Source organism: Diorhabda carinulata, chromosome 4, assembly GCF_026250575.1.
Source record: "Diorhabda carinulata isolate Delta chromosome 4, icDioCari1.1, whole genome shotgun sequence".
NCBI lineage: Eukaryota > Metazoa > Arthropoda > Insecta > Coleoptera > Chrysomelidae > Diorhabda > Diorhabda carinulata.
In genome coordinates, this window is record NC_079463.1 from 32,163,363 (window position 1) to 32,177,009 (window position 13,647).

Below are 13,647 nucleotides of genomic sequence, written 5' to 3' on the forward strand. Positions count from 1 at the left end.
TTTTATATTAATCAAAAATATAAAATACGAAGGCGATTTGACAACACGATTATTATGTTATCAATTTCCGCCATGTTGTTGATGTCATCTGTCAAAATTTTACGCGGATCTGATAATATAATATAATATAATGAAAACTGTTAATATTAGAAGAAAATTGAGTATTAATGAAGATTTTTGTTAAGAAAAATCGAGAGACTACATAGAAATGTTATCCTGAAATTGCTCCAAATCATTTCGATGATTTCCAACTTCAAGATGTCATCTGTCAAAATTTCACGTGAATCTGACAATAGAATATAAAGAAAACTGTTAATATTAAAAGAAAATTGAGTATTAATAAAGATTAATATTAAAAAAAGCGAGAAACTACAAAAAATGTTATCCTAAAATTGCTCCAAATCATTTCGATGATTTCCAACTTCAAGACGTCATCTGTCAAAATTTCAAGTAAATCTGACAATAGAATATAAAGAAAACTGTTAATAATAAAAGAAATTTGAGTTTTAATAAAGATTTTTATTAAAAAAAGTGAGAAACTACATAGAAATGTTATCCTGAAATTAATTCAACTCATTTTGATGATTTTCAACTTGATCGACTTGAATTTCGAATTTCCCGCATATAGGATATTCCGGTACTGATGCAGGCGCTCCTCCACGTCCTTGGCATGCACTTCCTGGATGTAAAAGGAGTAAAGAAGCTAATCTCGGAAAATCCTATGAATCAACATCCCCTGTATTTTCAATAAATAATTACAATTTGTCATGTTTTTCCTTAGAACGTTTCTTTATACCCTGTATAAATACAACACTGTAACTGTCAAAACGTAACTGTTATTTGATTAATTTCAAAACTAAAATATAACACGTCATTTCGTTCGTTTTCATAACAACTTTAAAAACAAATTATATTTTCACATTTTACTGCTACAAATTTCTGAATTTCTTTTTAATTGAACCTCGTATTCATATGCACATTACGATTGATTCAATTAACTAACGTAAATTGGAGGTTATGAGTTGTGTATTAGAAACGAGTTCGATGGTTTAATGCGATAAAAAAGAAGATTAAAAATCAGTGATCAACATCAGACAATCGATTGAAAAACCAACCGAAAATCACCATGAATGACGTACCCTGCATACGCGTTTATAAGTGTACCTTTGTATGCCGCCGTCCGATACAATTTAAATCCGGTATTTCATTATACCGAAGGGCATTATGCTGTCTGACCCATCACGGACTCGTCCTGTTAGCGAACCTGATTTATTCCATTTCGGCCAGCATTGTCTCTATACCGAGTGTTTTACATTCGGCGGCGGGAAGCTCATAATGGCCTCTATTCCCAAGCCTTTCTCTCGAGCCGACTCACATGGAAAAAAATACATTTTGATGCCGATTTAACAGATTTCTATCCGGTTATATCGCAAATATTGGACGGTCTGACATTTTTTTGTCACAAACTGTAACTCCAAATTAGGTTAGACTAACCGTTAATTGTTTATATAAAAAAATAATTATAGCTGTCATAAAATGTTTAGTTTTTTGAAGGGCAATACGTCAAGTCAACGTCATTTATGACAGTGAAAGGTTAGGCAATTGATTTCAAACATGGCCGTCGCAGAATTATCCAAGTTTAAACTGTTTTCGCGTTGGGTGTCGAGTTTGATTATCATTTAGCCCCAAAAACTTTCGTGAATGAGCCTCATAAAGCGGTTTAACTCAAAAAAATAACTGTAGTTGTTCATAGAAGGTTGCCGTCTGCTTTTTTGACCATATGATAACCACCAAGGTGTTAGAAGAGATGAAAATCGCTAGGAATTAGATCCGGGCTGTCCGAAGCTCGAAAATGGCTCCACCACCTGTTTTTCCATCTCTTTCCTTGTTGTTTTCGCTCAACCAGTTGTCGTAGGATACTCCCGATCTTCTCGAGTCTTCTGGTGTTGTAATCCAGTTCATTTTGTTGCATCCAGTAGATCAGGGATACACCAAGGTGGTCTAGGTGAATCCCAGAGGACTTGGCAGATGTCTGAAAGCTGAACTAGATTGGAGAGACTGTTTCTTCGTTATCGACAGTAAAATATCGGGTAGCAGAGTTTGAACGATGACCGGGATCGCGGTGGTAGCGTTTGAGCTCGGAGGTCGAAGATTTTCCGCCAATGAAGATGAATTAGTCGATTTTTATCGTCGTACCTCGTATTAAATCGTCGAAATGTTGTTTATCTTCGCTATGGTCTGGCTAGTTACATCGCATTTACACTTGTTAACCATTTACATGGATGGACGATGTGATATGGGGTGTCATGGTTTGTTGGGCAGTTTTTCACGGGGTTTGATCCCCATTAAATTATTATCAATTACAATTAGAAAGTGTGGAGATTGAGTGATTAATATAATGATTATTTATTTGCTCAGTTTTGATTTGTACAAAAAAAATTCAAATATCATTTGAACGATTGGTTTTAGAAACTCATTATGTAATCAGTTAATGGTGGAATTCTTGATAATTGACGTTTGATTGATTTATAGCAATCTAGTGATTCATCATTAATTATTATACGTATGAAATATTTAAGAAACTGAATGCTAAAACTGCATTTTGTCTATTCTAGTTTTGAAAGCGGGATTTTTATCACAAAAATTGGATAATTACGCATAGGATACGGGGATGGTACTAAAAGTACCTCCCCCAACAAAGAAACCACGAAAATTTCGTGAAATAGATCAGGACAGATACTTTTTGGACAATTTGCGGTGACATTCGAAGACAATTCAATTATACCAGTCGAATATCTGATCTATACATTTTTATAGATCTGGAAGACTGTTGTAGCTTCTGTGGAGCTTAGACAGATTGATTTTCTTCTTTTTTTTTTAAATAAAATATCGCGCCTGTACGTAACAAATCCTGGCCATCAACAAGGACGGTTTTATTGAACCAAATTTTCAATCCAGGATGTACATCGACTTCCTAGACATCTATTTGCAAATGTTTTGCCTTGCAGGATGTTTTAGATCAATTTATATCAGGATTCGTGTCGCATTATGCAGCTAGTTTGCAAATTTTTACGATTATCATCATTTTTTTCAATTATTCTGAGTGTTTCTTCATTTTTTACCCAATCCAGAGGACCTCAAGCATCTAGAAAGCTTCCGAATTGTTCACTCGTATCTTGGTTCAAGGTCCAAGACACTCACCTGCACGTGGTGCACTCTGGTCTCACCAAAGAAGCTCTAAATCAGTCGAATATCCATTCTAGTACTCAAGTTTGCAAATTTTTACGATTATCAACATTTTTTCAATTATTCTGAGTGTTTCTTCATTTTTTACCCAATCCAGAGGACCTCAAGCATCTAGAAAGTTTCCGAATTGTTCACTCGTATCTTGGTTCAAGGTCCAAGACCTCACCTGCACGTGGTGCACTCTGGTCTTACCAAAGAAGCTCTAAATCAGTCGAATATCCATTCTAGTACTCAAGTTTGCAAATTTTTACGATTATCAACATTTTTTCAATTATTCTGAGTGTTTCTTCATTGTTTACCCAATCCAGAGGATCTCAAGCATCTAGAAAGCTTCCGAATTGTTCACTCGTATCTTCGATCAAGGTCCAAGACCTCACCTGCACGTGGTGCACTCTGGTCTCACCAAAGAAGCTCTAAATCAGTCGAATGTCTGATCTAGTACTCAAGTTTGCGAGTTCTTGATGATTATCATCATTTTTTTCAATTATTCTGAGTGTTTCTTCATTTTTTACCCAATCCAGAGGATCTCAAGCATCTAGAAAGCTTCCGAATTGTTCACTCGTATCTTCGATCAAGGTCCAAGACCTCACCTGCACGTGGTGCACTCTGGTCTCACCAAAGAAGCTCTAAATCAGTCGAATGTCTGATCTAGTACTCAAGTTTGCGAGTTCTTGATGATTATCAACATTTTTTCAATTATTCTGAGTGTTTCTTCATTTTTTACCCAATCCAGAGGATCTCAAGCATCTAGAAAGCTTCCGAATTGTTCACTCGTATCTTGGTTCAAGGTCCAAGACACTCATCTGCACGTGGTGCACTCTGGTCTTACCAAAGAAGCTCTAAATCAGTCGAATATCCAATCTAGTACTCAAGTTTGCGAGTTCTTGATGATTATCAACATTTTTTCAATTATTCTGAGTGTTTCTTCATTGTTTACCCAATCCAGAGGATCTCAAGTATCTAGAAAGCTTCCGAATTGTTCACTCGTATCTTCGATCAAGGTCCAAGACCTCATCTGCACGTGGTGCACTCTGGTCTTACCAAAGAAGCTCTAAATCAGTCGAATATCCAATCTAGTACTCAAGTTTGCGAGTTCTTGATGATTATCATCATTTTTTTCGATTATTCTGAGTGTTTCTTCATTTTTTACCCAATCCAGAGGATCTCAAGCATCTAGAAAGCTTCCGAATTGTTCACTCGTATCTTCGATCAAGGTCCAAGACCTCAACTGCACGTGGTGCACTCTGGTCTCACCAAAGAAGCTCTAAATCAGTCGAAAGTCTGATCTAGTACTCAAGTTTGCGAGTTCTAGATGATTTACATCATTTTTTTCAATTCTTCTTAGAGTTTCTTCATGTTTTACCCAATCCAGGGGACCTCAAGCTGTCGTAGCTTCAGTGGAACTTCGAAAGCTTGATTCGAGATGGATATTATACAGTCACATACACGATTATGTAAATAATCTTTCAAAAGTTATCGTTAGATGATGTGTTTCATGTATAATGAATAAATACTTGAATAAATGAATAGTTTAATCGAAATAACTGGTCTAGTATACTTTTTGTAAGTTATTTTAATCGAGTTGTTTTGCAATCCGATCATTTGTTGATTCCATTTATCAATTATTAATTATAATTTATACAATTTGTGGCGTGATTTAAATAACACGCGCAGCACCAGGAAAATCGTTTGAAATTTTATAAAAATTCATTCTGAAATAATTAAACATTTCTCATGAATATAACGATAAGTAATTATTAATTAATAAACACATTTTTTTACCAAAACATCGATTCTATCCGTCAATTTACTTCTTCTTTTTTTTTTGAATTGTTTTGTTTGGATAATAACAAAACTAACTTCATTTAAATGGCTGTCATTTTCTTCAGACTAATCCAAATGTCATAAAATTTGACACATAATCTTTTAGAAGTTGGTACTTCATAAACGTCATACGAATTTGACAATTGCAGCGCCATCTATGTATCAACCACACGATCAACACTATACGAGGGCTGCTTAAATTGCTATTATATCTTTTATACATTGAATTCGGTCCTAGGATAGTAATTTTTCGAAATCGAACCATTTTGATTGTCAATCAATCATACAAACCCAGTTTGTCTTGCGTTTGTTCCATTATTTTTTTCTTGGGTAACAAGTTTCGTTCAACAACTGGTATTTAATTAAAACGCAGTAATACTAATCAAGGTCAGTCACTGATTGGTTCGATATTTTTTCGAAATTTCAGTTTTCGAAAAAACTAACCCGCATTATTTTTAAAACAACAGATGTCGAACAGACACCAACGTTTAAATCTTCTGTTACAATTTAATAAAAGATTGACAAGAATTTTAAAATATGGGCTAGTGAAACTTTGAAAAAGTACCATCATCGACCATTTTCAAGGTTGAAATTATTAATTATTAGATTAATGTCAAACAGGTGAAATAATCAGATTAATCGAACAGGTGTTGTTGATTATTTCACAATATTTGTTAATACAATTATAATTATTATTATACAGTCTCCCACCGAATAGGTTGAAAATAAATTATTCTCGATTTAAATTTCTCAGAGTCCAGCCCTGTTTGAAAAAAAGTAATTCTCTACTGTAGCAAAAACAACAAAAATTTATTGAGATTTTTTATTGAGCCAACGTCAAATCAACAACAAATTTTGCAAATATTCACTACTTAATAAGTCCAACAACAAATTTTGCAAATATTTATTGACGAACTAACTTAATAAGTATTCCAAATTTAGTTCAATATGACAAAATAATCAGTTTGTTTAATATTATAAACGTCAGAATACAGGCAACCACGAATACTGGCTTGTTGTTTGAGTTGCCTACCTCGCGGGAAAGTAATTAAAATTCTTACACTTCTAATAGAAATCTAATACTGTTTTCTTCAGACGACTAGTTTATTTAAAAAACTTGATAATTACTTTCTCTATTAATATTCATAACAATAATTAAATATACTAGTTAGTTTACTTTCTTTTTATGTTTTTCAGATAAAGTGAAATGAGTGTTGCATATTTTTTCTACATTTATATGAAAAACTTAACTTACAATATTTGTAATATAAAGAAACCAACACGATTAAATTTTTTTTATTGATATAGTTGTCATTGAATAAATACAATTATCTTGGTTGTTAACAAAAACCCAACCGAATCATCGATAGTTTGTTGTGGTAACCATTTTAGTGAGATTACTAAATTCCTATAACTTGGGTGGCATTACTTATATTCAATCACTCATTGACTAAATGTTTTTATAATAATACAGGGCCGTACTTATTTTCAATTATAACATTATAACAATAAGAATTGAATTATGAAAGAATTATTATATAATCATTTGGTTAGTTTAAAAAAAATGTAATAAAATACAGAGTGTTCTATTTAAAGTGAGCAATTTATAAATTAATTAAATCGTGCATATTGGCGGCCAATTTTGAAGCACCCTGTATGATATATCAATGAATTAGATTTATGGAGTTAATGGTGAAGCGTTCGTTGTTTATTGGTTACAATTTTACGTCATTGGCTTCGTTATTAATAGTGGATTTTAATGTGGACAAAATTTTGAGAAAATCGAAATTTTCTTTTTTAATTTTCTAGAAAATACGTCATTTTTGGTACATTGTACACAAATTTTATGAAGAATTCGAAAATAGAATAAAAAATATTAAGTCCCATTCAAAATAGCAAAGTTGGCGTCTACTTCCGGTATAACCGGAAGTGCCACATTCACGTCAACGTTCTATTCGAGCTCCGCCATTACTTTTAATGAAAACTTGCCACACCCTGTATACATATATACAAAAATATATACAGTCATTTTTGTTAAAATATCATTTAGTAAAACTGGTACACCCTGTATGTTGATTATTATTTAATAGATGTAAGCACCAACATCGATCCTTTAATCTAATTTAACTTATTTTAATAAATTTCTTAGTTTCAATGAGATTATTCGAATATAAAAAAAAATCCGCGGGCGTTTATGCCGACCATTGTATACATAGTTGCGTGCGGGTATACAGGACCCGCTGCCTTTCAACTTGCCGCTTTCGCTTATCTACAATTGCTACTGTTTATAAGCATCCGATGGACTTTTTTTTTTACTTTTATCTCATTCTTACATCTCCGTAAAAAACGTTTTGCTAGAATTGATTGGACGCCAGGTGAAATGTGTGGGATTTGCAAAAATTAAATGTAAACAAAACTATACTCACTCCCTCTGTCTGTTTGTACGGTACTAATCAATAAAACGCTAATTTCATGTTTGATATATCGGATTGATATTTTGCATACTTAGTACTGTTGAAAACACTAGTTAATCAATTATAGAATATACTAATTCACAAGTTAATTAGAGATAATTAATTAATTTAACATTTTATATTAAATATGTTTCACTTTCAATTTTGTACGTTCAGTGTTCCGTCCGTTTGATTTGAACGATACTTCTCAATTATTATATAACGTAATTAAATAAAAAATATACAATATTCTTTAATTCGTGTGTTTATTAGGTGTATTTTTTTTATTTTTGAGATTGGTTCATATGTTTTTGTATTATATCCTATCGTTATTTCGCTATTGTTATAATAAATTTTTAAATACCAACTTCTGACGTGATACATACCAATCTTGTCCGCCATTATGCCTAACCTATTTTAGTTTTATTTTATCTTTATATAAAGTGTGATAATCGGAAAACATTTTTCATAATATTTGAAGTTTTATTTTTCTCTCGAACGTAAAAACCGAATACATCCGAACACGAATCTCTCCATTCATTCATCTGTTACACCAATTAAGAAATACAATGGCAGTGACTTCCTTAGAATTCCCAGGTGTAGCAAAGAAGTAAATCACGTGTAACAGTTTTTAATGAAGACTCTCTAAGGTCAATTATAGGTGGTATCGTAAGAAAAAGGCGCCATGCAGGTGTAGATACGAAATACTGACTACCAGTTAGATAGAAAAAGATGCAGTGATTAGATTCCAGACGGTTTTTTCTCGTACAACAGGTATAATTTCCTGTCTTTCGATAATTATTTCTTTGTCACGTCGTGAAAAACGAGTTTTTTTTCGTTCAAAAGCAGGATATTATGTTATGATGTGTTACATTTTTTCATCTATTGTCATTTGGGTACGTACAGGGTGGACCAAAATTATCTACATTATATTACGTATAGCTTTGATCTAAATTTGATTAATAACGTGAATAAAGTGTTTCTAATGACAAAAAGAGATCATTTTAATCCTCTAGATGGCGAGTTTATATAGCAGAGCTCGTCTTGTGTAGGTAAGTCTTTTTTTCGCTTGATTTTCTGTTTGAAAATTTGATTTTCTCGAAAAATTCGTTTGTTTGACATTTTCGCTAATTATCTATCCAATAAATATCTCATTAACTCTGAAGTATATAAACCAGAATTTAATTATTGTTAACGACAACGAGGGAACGTGTTTTTCTTCATATTATGAACTAATAAATTCTGCAATGCTGTTTATATGTGGAATTATGGCTCTAATTAAGATTTCATTGCGTTCAATTTCTTTCTTTACCCATCTTGTTTACGATTGTTATCTAAAATGAAATATCTTACTATTAATAAAGTTCATTTAGCATTCTTCTTTAAATTTATGCGGTTTAAAGGTGATTAAAAAGTATATTTGTATATTTATTAACTAAAATAAGGTTTAAAACAATGATAAAGCATAAATTTTATGTATAATAAAAAAAAACACTCATTATAGAGCCTCCCTAAGTCAAATGATTGAATTATTTGCAAATATTTTGACAGGTTTCCATATATTTAAATAATTTTAAAAAAAATCGAGATTTTTGAGATAACTATATAATAAAATTGAAAAAAAATAACATTTTTTTCGTTTCTCCATAACAAAAAATTATTTTTCCAATGAAAATTACAATTTTTTCAAATTAACTTTTTGACATGCCCCTATATACTGAAACTATAGAAGATGAAGACTTGAATCCAATGCTATTTGAAAAAGGATGGATAAATCGAGATTAATCACTATGATTGGCTTTTTCACTTTTTTTTTGTCAAAATTCTACAGGGTGAAAGTGGAAAGAATCATTTTTGTGACATATTTTTATAAAAAAATTTAATCATCTGAATTTATGGGGGAAAAAAATAGAAAATAAGCACGAATCGAAAAATTAATGTCCTTACCAGTTTAAAAAAATTCAACGAACTGTTTACAGGTAATACAAAGCGAAGTATAAGGCTCTAAAGTTGAAATTTTGAATTTTTTCAATATAAATTAATAAATATTGGTTTTAATTCAATTTAATGAGATTTAAAAATATTGTATAACTGAAAACTGCTATCTATCCAACGCAAAAAACGTTTTTAAGCATAATTTTTTCAATAAATTTACTGATAATTTTGATTTTTCAGTTAAAAACTACATAATTTTCCAAAACCTTTTGACATGCCCCTATATAAATTTAAATAACTTCTAAACTACGGAAAGTATGAATTTTTTTCATACACTAATTAAAAGAGTACGAACGAATATTGATTTTTGATCATATTCAGTGTTATGAATTACCTATTTATCCTATTTATACGGGGTGAAAACAGAAAGTATAATTTTTGTGGCAAGTTTTTATAAAAAAATTGTAACGTTTAAGTTTATGTAAAACAAATTATTAAATATACAGAAATCGAAAGATTAATATTCAAACTATTATAAAAAAATTAAACGGAATCTTCAGGGGCAATACAAATTGATATATAAGGCATCAAAGTTGAAGTTTCAAAATTTTCAACCGAAATTCATGAAATTGCTTTGATTTCGTTTAAAGAAGTATCAGTATATTATGTCGTTGAAAATAAAACTTATTTTATTACAAAAAATCTATTTATTAACGATTTTTCAAATAAATTATCTATTAATTTTGACTTTTCATTCCAAAATTGATAAATAAAATTTGACATGCTCCTGTATAAATTGAAATAACTTCTAAACTAAAGAAAGTATGAATTTTTTTCATACATTAATTAAAAGAGTAAGAATGAATATTGATTTTTGATCATATTCAATTTTATGAATTACCTATTTATCCTATTTATACGGGGTGAAAACAAAAAGTATAATTTTTGTGGCAAGTTTTTATAAAAAAATTGTAACGTTTAAGTTTATGTAAAACAAATTATTAAATATACAGAAATCGAAAGATTAATATTCAAAATATTATAAAAAAATTAAACGGAATCTACAGGGGTAATACAAATTGATATATAAGGCATCAAAGTTGAAGTTTCAAAATTTTCAACTGAAATTCATGAAATTGCTTTGATTTCGTTTAAAGAAGTATCAGTATATTATCTCGTTGAAAATAAAACTTATTTTATTACAAAAAATCTATTTATTAACGATTTTTCAAATAAATTATCTATTAATTTTGACTTTTCATTCCAAAATTGATAAATAAAATTTGACATGCTCCTGTATAAATTGAAATAACTTCTAAACTAAAGAAAGTATGAATTTTTTTCATACATTAATTAAAAGAGTAAGAACGAATATTGATTTTTGATCATATTCAGTTATATGAATTACCTATTTATCCTATTTATACGGGGTGAAAACAGAAAGTATAATTTTTGTGGCAAGTTTTTATAAAAAAATTGTAACGTTTAAGTTTATGTAAAAGAAATTACGAAATATATAGAAATCCAAAGATTAATATTCAAACTATTATAAAAAAATTAAACGGAATCTACAGGGGTAATACAAATTGATATATAAGGCATCAAAGTTGAAGTTTCAAAATTTTCAACTGAAATTCATGAAATTGCTTTGATTTCGTTTAAAGAAGTATCAGTATATTATCTCGTTGAAAATAAAACTTATTTTATCACAAAAAACCTATTTATTAATGATTTTTCAAATAAATTATCTGTTAATTTTGACTTTTCATTCCAAAATTGATAAACAAAATTTGACATGCTCCTGTATAAATTGAAATAACTACTAAACTACGGAAAATGTGAATATATTTTTTAAGCTAATCGAAAGAGGAAAAATTAATTTAGATATTTGACCACATTTGTTTTTCTCAATTTCTTATTTGTCACAATTATACGGGGTGAAAGCTGAAAGAAGAATAGCACCTATACATATCAAAAAGTAATAACAAATTTATGAAAACTCGAAGATATTTCATCATGAAACAAGTCTTTTCCATATATTATACGATTTATTCCATATATTTATCATAAAATACGTATTATTTCATTGACAGGCCCATGTAATACTTTAGAATATAAAATTCGCAAACTATTGACACACCTGGTATACATTTGTTCTATAAACCTATCCGTAATGACGACTTAATCCTACTACTTATGTTTTACATAATTTTCTCACGTATTTAAGCTTCCCAGATTCATCAACTGCTTAATAAATTCAAAGTCACTTCGTGTATCAGTTTTTGAGTGACCGTTAAAAAAAAAATTAACGCCCACAGAAACAAACGTTCACGTATATGGATACAGAGACGCACTAGAAAACTAGTAATTATACGTAACTACGGCTGTTTGATGTTTGATAAGATTTGACCGTTCACTAAACAATTAAAATTTAAATTAATTTTTCTAAAGCCTGTCCTGGAATTTGAAAAATCAAATGAGCCGTGTAAATTAATAAAGAAGAAGACTTGACAGTTTACATGTGGTAAAAGAATCAAAAAGGCCCTGAAATTTTTAAGTTTAGTCGAATTCTTGGCTGGCCAATTTCATAAATGACCCTGTAAATTAATAAAGAAGAAGACTTGACAGATTACATGTGGTAAAAAGTTCCTCATGACTCATACTATATGAAGAAACATACTTGACAGATACGTTCCGTAACATTTAAATGTCATTAAGTGACACTTACAACTCTTATTACAATTTGTATTGACAGTTTGTACACTATTTCGAATGAAAGTTATAATTAGTTCTATGGTCGATGAAGGTTTACTGGTAATAGTACAGGGTAGGATCCAAAACTTTTAGTAACGTTTTATTCAAGATGAAAATTTATTATTATTATTATAATGAATTATTTTTGTTTCAGATTAGGCATCGATTCGGTTGTTACGATGAAATATCTGTGACTGGGTCACGAAAGGTTCGGCATTGTAACTGGGTACGATTCGTTAGGGTGGCTAATGCTTTTAATCCGGGAGTTAATTTCGTAGCTACTAAAGTTAGAGGAGAACCCGTATATGAAGCTGTTAAGCCGATAGCACCAGATACGGAATTGTTGGTTTACTATTTACCTGAACGACCTGAAGAATTGTTTTTTGTCAGAATGAGGGCGTCTTTGTATAGACAGACCATGGATTCCATATTAGAGGGTGAGTTTTGTTTATATTTACGTAGGGTGAAGCTTGAGAAATGATATCGGGATTTGTCTGATCTTAGTTTTGTAGAAACATCGATGGTTTTTGAGGTTATGTCAAAAAATTAAGTTTCTTGATTAAATCAGGTCAAAAATGGCTTATTCATATCTGAATTCGTCAAAAACTAACAATTCTTGTTTAAATCAAGCTTTCTTCAGTTTATATTACTCGAAAATGATATTTCTTAGTTAAATTACGACAAAAACTGGCTTTTTTCGTTCATATATGTCAAAAATGACATTTTCTGATTAGGTTGAATAAGAAAATGGCCGTTTTAAATCCATATTTGTCAAAAAATAACATTTATTGATTAAATCTGAGCGTAATTAACTCTTTAAAGTTCATATGTGTCAGAAAATGACATTTTTCAAATTTATAATTGTCAAAAATGACAATTCACGATCAAAAAATGGTTTTTTTCATCTGATTGCTTTATTATGAACTTTATTAAGTTCATATTTGTCAAAAATGACATTTAAAGATTAAATCAGATCAAAATACGGCTTTTTAGAGTATAATTCTGTCAAAAATGACATTTCTCGTACAAATTGAATTAAGAAATGGTCCTTTTAAGTCTATACTTGTCAAAAAATGACATTTTCCGATCAGATTAGATCAAAATTGTCTTTTTTGAGTTGATATATTTCATATTTGTCAAAAATGACATTTTCTGATGAAATTGAATAAAAAATGGACCGTTTAAGCTTAAATTTTGTCAAAAAATGACATTTTCTCATCAAATTAAATCCAGATTGTCTTTATTAAGTTAATATTTGTCAAAATCCGATGTTTGCTAAGTTCATATTTGTCAAAAATGACATTTAAAGATTAAATCAGATCAAACTATGGGTTTTTCGAGTATAATTCTGTCAAAAATGACATTTCTCGTACAAATTGAATTAAGAAATGTCCCTTTCAAGTCCGTATTTATCAAAAAACGTCTTTTTTGAGCT

The 13,647-nt window shown here is 30.2% G+C and overlaps 1 protein-coding gene across 1 annotated transcript in view; it reads left to right on the forward strand.

Annotated features, from left to right (window-relative positions):
- The window catches only part of LOC130893469 (zinc finger protein 250-like), a 61,163-nt gene that overhangs the window by 20,964 nt on the left and 26,552 nt on the right, over nt 1–13,647 (forward strand). Inside the window, exon 2 of the mRNA XM_057799641.1 lies at nt 12,367–12,649. Within this exon, the coding sequence (XP_057655624.1) occupies nt 12,367–12,649 (283 nt within the window). The remainder of the gene's footprint in view (nt 1–12,366; nt 12,650–13,647) is intronic.